General features: G+C 50.1%; 1 protein-coding gene across 4 annotated transcripts in view; it reads right to left on the bottom strand.

Annotated features, from left to right (window-relative positions):
- Positions 1–63: 63 nt before the first annotated feature.
- The window catches only part of herc1 (HECT and RLD domain containing E3 ubiquitin protein ligase family member 1), a 68581-nt gene continuing 61460 nt past the window's right edge, over positions 64–7184 (bottom strand). For all 4 annotated transcript variants that reach the window (XM_083680270.1, XM_083680273.1, XM_083680271.1 and 1 more), the window contains exons 78-82: positions 6555–6631; positions 5904–6159; positions 2302–2454; positions 1567–1872; positions 64–890 (exon numbers count right to left, since the gene is read on the bottom strand). In XM_083680270.1, coding sequence (XP_083536396.1) covers positions 705–890; positions 1567–1872; positions 2302–2454; positions 5904–6159; positions 6555–6631 — 978 coding nt within the window. In that variant the 3' untranslated portion in view covers positions 64–704. The remainder of the gene's footprint in view (positions 891–1566; positions 1873–2301; positions 2455–5903; positions 6160–6554; positions 6632–7184) is intronic.

The raw sequence follows: 7184 nt of genomic DNA, 5'->3' as shown, positions 1-7184 counted from the left end.
CATTTGAGCGTTTTTATTGTTCTGATAAACCATTTCACCCAAGTCACAACAGAACAAACAGACTCAATTCAGAAGCATTTATTGTGTTTTTTTTTTCTGCTTTAGGAAACTCGGCATAGGCAATTTAAAAATTAAAACAAAATAAATATGGATATTTATGTAAAACATTTGTCTAATAATGAAGCATTATACACAATGTACAATATTCTTTTTTTTTCTTTTTTTTTTCTTTCACTGGGTTGAATATTCTATACACATTTCCAAAAACAAAATAAACATATCCCCATGCAGAAAAAAACCCTGAAAATAGGATGGAGCAATGGAAAAAGAACCAGTATATACGGTAACACTCAATGCACTGCTCATATTGATTGCCATTTTTCAAATTGCTAATAAACCACAAGGTGAAAATAAAATAAAATAAAAAACAGGTGAAGAATCCGTTGTGTCTCGCGGTGAGTGCGGAAAATAGAATGCATTAAAAAGTGGATGCCTCTTCTGCTCCGGAGTTCCTACGTCGTTTGGGTGATGATGAAGATGATGAAGATGAAGAAAATGATGCACCTCTGGGTTTTTTCCTGTTATGTGTGTGTCTTTTTTTTTTGTGAGAGGACAAAGTCTTATGACCAGGCCCAGTCTCTCCTGGGGGGTGGTGTGTGTGTGTGTGTGTGCGCGCGTGTGTTTGATCGTGTGTCTCGTCCGCGTCAGTAGTCCGTGTCGGAGCCCTCTGCGTTGTCCACGTTGCGTGAGAGCATGTAGTTGTCCATGTCGATGGAGCGGCAGTTGTTGATGGCGTAGCGGAGCCTCTCGGCCATGACGGCCTGGCTGGAGTAGGGGGGCAGGCGCAGCTGGAAGAAACACGTCTGGGAGGTGGGCAGGCTGTCGTACGGCTGGTGGGGGGGCAAACACAGAGGTGTGGGAGGGGAGGGGAGGAGGGGGGTCAAACACAGAGACATTATCCATTAGACACCATGCGGCGCTTCACGGACCACCGACATTCTGAAGTAGCCTGATTCACTGCTCGGGGACAGACCGGTTGGTTTGAGCCTGACAGTGTGACCATCGGTCCAAAACTGTGGGAGGAAAAGGATTGCACTCCCCTCTTGCTTAGAGGATTATATTGTGTGTGTGTGTGTGTGTGTGTGTGTGTGTTTGTGTGTGTGAGAGATGTATATAATATAAGTATGTGTGTGTGATGTATACAGTATAATAGATGTATATGTGTGTGTGAGATGTATATAATAAATGTATGTGTGTGAGAGATGTATATATCTGTGTGTGTGGGATGTATATAATAGATGTACATATGTGAGTGTGTGTTTGAGATGTATATAAGAAATGTATGTGTATATGTGATGTATATATCTGTTATATCTGGTTGTGTGTGATGTATATAATAGATGTATGTGTTTGTGTGTGTGAGATGTATATAAGAAATGTATATGTATGTGTGTGTTTGTGTGTGTGAGATGTATATAAGAAATGTATATGTATATGTGTGTGTGTGTGTGTGTGTGTGTGTGTGTGTGTGTGTGCGCGCGGGCCGGTCGGGCCTCGTCCTCTCACCCGGTCCACCTTCATGATCTGGAACCTCTGGGAGATGTCGGCCGTGTTGGCCGGCAGCCGGGAGCGGCCCGACACGAAGCGCATGAACAGGACCCGCTCCTCGTTGGAGAACTCCTCCAGGGTCTGCCAGAACCACTGGACCAGCGTGTGCTGCTCGTCCACCTCCCGGTACCGGACCACCTTCTTGAGGACGTCGCAGCAGATCTCGGGCATGCCGCACACCATCTGCTCCAGCTGGCGGGCCGTTAGGAGGGACAGGAGGGGCACGGGCACGATCCACGACATGCCCTCTCTCACCGCTGCCACCTGGGTTGGGAGGGGAGGGGAGGGTAGGGGGGAGGGGGCGGAAACACATACATGTAGATAGGAATGTACAGATAGTTGGAAATATATACAGTAGTGTACTGAACGCATACAGACAGACAGACAGACACACAGACAGACAGACACAGACCGACAGACAGACAAGACAGACACACACACAGACAGACAGACAGACAGACAGACAGACAGACAGACAGACAGACACCCACACCATCTACAGTATATTGTACATCCGAACAAAGACCATTCTAAAATGTGTACATTCTAAGCTGGTTATCATTCACCAAATTCTGCTGATTGCTCTTTCTGTTAAAATCCAACATTGTGTTTCTAATCCAGGATGTGTTTCTAAGCGGGGCTCAGTGTGTGCAGAGATGTGTGTGTGTGTGTGTGTGTGTGTGTGTGTCGTACCTGGCGGTCGATCTCGTGCAGCCTGTACTCGATGGCGCGGTCCACGTACTCCTTCCTGTTTGAGAAGGTGAGCGGGATACTGTTTCCTCCCGGGATGATGGGCACCATCTTGCCGTCGGCGCTCTGACCCACGAACGAGTCTAGAGGGATCATCTGAGGACGGACACACACACACACACAGTCAGGTGATCATCCATAAGTGAGAGACACACACACACACAGACACACACACACAGACACACACACACTCCACGCGCTCCCTGGCTGTCTGAAACCCTGCAAGCTTGTAGAATAGGGCTCCAGGCAGCTGAGAGGAAATTGAGAAAATCTGGCCTTCCTGATGATCTAGATCCTTATCTCTCTCTCCTCCTCAACTACACCTCATCTGCATCAGCTGCTAAAGCCTTATACTACCATTCCAAAATTAAATCCTCTGTCTCTGACCCAAGGAAACTTTTTTCCACATTTTCCTCACTCCTCAACCCTCCTCCTCCCCCTCCTCCCTGTCTGCCGATGACTTTGTCACCTACTTTGAAAAGAAAGTTGATGACATTAGCAGCTCCTTCCCTCTACCTCTCACCAACAATGCTACCTCTCCTCCCAAACCCACTGCGCAACACCCAGTCTCTGGTTTATCAGATTTCTCCCCCCTAAAGCTGTTCTAAAGCTGGTCACATCCAAGCGGGCAACCACCTGCCCCCTCGATCTTATCCCCTCCCCCTTTCTCCAATCCATCTCCAAAGACCTCCTTCCGTTCCTTACCACCGTAATCAATTCCTCTCCATCCACAGGATCTGTCCCAGCTGCCTTCAAGACAAGCCACTTCTCAAGAAACCAACTCTCGACCCGTCTGCTGTCCATAACTACAGACCGGTATCCCTTCTCTCCTTCTTATCTAAAACTCTTGAACATGCTGTCTCTAACCAACTGTCTAACTACCTCCTTCAAAACAACTTCCTTGACCCTCACCAATCCGGCTTTAAAGCTGGGCACTCTACTGAAACTGCTCTCCTCGCTGTCACAGAGGCTCTCCACTCCGCTCAAGCTTCCTCCCTCTCCTCTTCCTCCTCATTCTTCTGGACCTGTCTGCTGCATTTGACACAGTAAACCACCCAATCCTTCTCTCCACCCTCTCAGAATTGGACATCTCTGGCTCTGCACTCTCCTGGTTTGCATCCTACCTGACCAGTCGCTCCTACCAGGTGACGTGGAGAGGATCGCTGTCCTCTCCACGACCCTTCACCACTGGTGTCCCCCAGGGCTCTGTCCTTGGGCCTTTACTGTTCTCTATCTATACCAAATCTCTCGGCTCTGTAATTTCTTCACATGGTTTCTCCTACCACGCCTACGCAGATGACACTCAACTTTTTCTCTCCTTCCCCCCTTCTGACTCACAGGTGGCAACACGTTTCTCGGCATGTCTTGCAGACATTTCTGCTTGGATGTCAGCCCACCACCTAAAGCTCAACCTTGACAAGACTGAGCTGCTCTTCCTCCCAGGGAAAGCCTGCCCTCTCCAAGACTTCTCCATCACAGTAGAAAACTCTACTGTGACCTCCTCCCATACAGCCAAGAACCTTGGGGTGATCCTTGACAACCGCTTATCCTGTGTGGCGAACATCACAGCGACAGCACGCTCCTGTAGATTCTTCCTCTACAACATCAGAAGGATACGTCCATTCCTCACCAGAGAAGCAGCACAACTTTTGGTCCAATCACTCGCCTTGACTACTGCAATGCACTCTTGGCCGGACTCCACGCCTCCGCCATCAGGCCTCTGCAGCTCATCCAGAACGCTGCCACTTGTCTGGTGTTCAATCTCCCCAAATTGTCCCATGTCACACCCCTCCTCCGCACCCTCCACTGGCTCCCGGTAGCAGCTCGCATCAGATTCAAGACCCTGGTGCTCGCCTATCGGGCGGCAAGGGGAACAGCCCCTCCCTACTTGCAAGCAATGGTTAGCCCCCAAACCCCTGCAAGATCACTCTGCTCGTCCACCTCGGCTGCCCGCCTGGCACCGCCGCCTCAACGTGAATACAGTGGCCGCGCTACTCGGTCACGGCTTTTCACTGTCCTGGCTCCCCTTATGATGACTGTTGGATAGATGATTCACTTACTTAAACAAATGTATTGTTGTAAGTCGCTTTGGATAAAGGCGTCTGCTAAATGCCATAAATGTAAATGTACACACACAGACAGACAGACAAACAAACAGAACCAGATACATACAGTAGAACTGTCACACTACATAGTGTTTTAATTCTTCCTCCAGAATATTTCAGGTAACAGAGAGATGTGTCTTTATGTGAATAGTTGTTCTGGAGAGTGGACTGCTGTGTACAACACATGGGGGCACAGTCAGACCTGCCACAGCAGAGAGGAATTCAGTGACTCAATAGCATCAATAACGTGGTTTACTGTCTCAAACAACAGACACATAACACCATCACAAACCCTCTCCGTCCAGACAGAATACCACTGAGAGAAGACAACATCGGAACCGCCGGCCTTCACGCCCGTTCCTTCTACGGTACGCTGCCACCTTCCTCTTACTCCGTTCTAAAAACCACAGGCAACAGAGAAGACACAGGAGGAGACCGTCTCCCCCTCTCCTCTCCTCTCCTCTCTCCCCCTCTCCTCTCCTCTCCTCTCTTCTCTTCTCTTGTCTCTCTCCCCCTCTCCTCTCCAGTCTCTCTGCCTTTTCCTCAATGGTGACCATGCCAAAGCAGCAGATGCAGTCCTCCCCCCTTCCTCCCCTCCCTCCCCCCAGACCCCGGGACCCGTCCCTCCCTCCCTCCCACTTCCTACCCCCCCTCTCCCCTCTACAAGGCTGGGAGTCAGGCCAAGCCACCAGACAGGATGTGCTGTATCAACAGGGCTGTCTGCTACAGTACAGGGCTGTGTGTGTGTGTGTGTGTGTGTGTGTGTAGGGGTTGTGTGAGGACGTTTGAATAGGAGGGGGCTTTAGGATTGACTAACTGAGTGGGTTCGCTTTGCATAACTGTAATCCCATCTGTAGATGAGCCAATGGGAAAGGGGGGGGGGGGGGCTGGACATTGTATCCATATCACTGAGGGCCGGGGGGAGGGGGGGAAGAGAGAAAGAGAAACACTGTGTGCAAGGTTGACCTATGATTGACTATTTGGATCTTGATAGTGTTCTCCTCCAGAAAATAGTCTGTAAAAGTGGTTATAATAACTACAAGCGTTTAAAACTACAAGTGCTTACAACTACAAGTGCAGTGTCCCTGCCACAAAACATGCCTCTTGTTTTTGGTGCTCGCAGTGGCATGTCTCCACCATACTGCAGTAATGAACCATGTTATCAGACAGACTGATGTTATATGAAGTAATATTGTGAAGTATAAAATGTGGCACCTACAGTGTAAGCAGGACTGGGAGTCAAAACTAAATGAATGTCAGTTCAGTGTGTGTGTGTGGGTCTGTGTGTGTGTGTGGGTCTGTGTCTCTGTCTGTGTGTGTGTGTGTGTCTCTCTCTCTCTGTCTGTTTTTCTTTGTTTCTCTGTGTGTGTCTCTGTGTCTCTCTCTCTCTCCCCACCCTCCCCCTCCCTCCCTTCCTCTCCTCCCTCCCCCTCTCCCCACCTCGTGGAAGTTGTCCTCTGTGATGCCGCTGTCTTCAATGTGCAGGATGGAGTTGAGTGTCTGTACGTAGAGCAGGTCCACCTCCTCCAGGTCCTCCAGGGTCAGGGGGATGCAGCTCAGCTGCTTCCACACCAGGGGCGCCAGGTGGAGGTCCAGGGGCTTCTTGGTGCGGATGGCCACGCCCATCAGGACCCCCAGGAACTTGAACTGCTGGAGGAGGTGCTCCTCCAGACACGCCGACGGGTTTAAGAGGAATCTGGAGGGGGGAAGGGGGGGGTGGGTGGTGGAGGGGTGAGAGAGAGAAGGATTGAGGGGTGATGGGGGGGGGGGGGGGGGGTAGAGAGGAATGGAGGGATGGGAGAGAGAGGGATGGATGGATGGAAGGGTGAGGGGGTGGGAGAGAGAGGGATGGATGGATGGAGGGATGAGGGGTGGGAGAGAGAGGGATGGATGGATGGAGGGGTGGGAGAGAGAGGGATGGAGGGGTGAGACGCTTGATTTATCAAACCGTGTTTGTATAGTGCCTTTTTCAAAAATACTTCGTTGCAAAATGTACAACAGCCACCCAGGCATAAAGTTATGGGACAAGGATGTGTGTACAATGTTCCTCTGTGTGTGTATGTGTGTGTGTGTGGGGGGGGGGGTCCTCACCTGTCTCTGTTGTAGCCCACCTCGGCCGTGGCGTTGGGGGAGGGGATGAAGAGGTCCACCACACCCGTCTCCAACTCCTACACACACCCGGGGAGGAAGGGAACACACACACACACACACACACACACACACACACACACACACATATACACAAAACACACGCGTCAGTCTCACAGGATATCCTGTCCACATTCTAGGTTGAATAACAGCGACTTGGTGACTCATCGACCCCCTTTGTGTTTGAAAAAAGGGAAATAACAAACCATACCGGTACACAAAGAGGTAGTAAAGTATGTACTAGTCACCTCAGAACACAAAGACCAGGATCAACTCAACCACTCCACACATCTGACACCAGCCATCTATCACGTTTCAGAGACAGACACACGTAGCGTCTAGTAACCGCTGAACGTATGCAGGGTCCCTCCCCCCAAAAAGAATGGAAGAGGGGCTCTGTGCCACGATGTCAACATTTCCGAGCGAATGAAACTGATGTTTCGGTCATGATGGAGCGACATGTCTTCGATCGCCCGGGGCATCGTTGTCCGAAGCGAGAAGTGAAAGCGTTCCTGAATTCAGCGTTTTTTAGTGGTATTTTTTTCCCAGCGCATTTCGACATGAAGAAACGCA

Source organism: Argentina silus (genome assembly GCF_951799395.1).
Source record: "Argentina silus genome assembly, chromosome: 11".
In the NCBI taxonomy this organism is placed as follows: Eukaryota; Metazoa; Chordata; class Actinopteri; order Argentiniformes; family Argentinidae; genus Argentina; species Argentina silus.
Note: the sequence above shows the minus strand (reverse complement) of the source record. Positions and strands in the feature narration are given on the sequence as shown.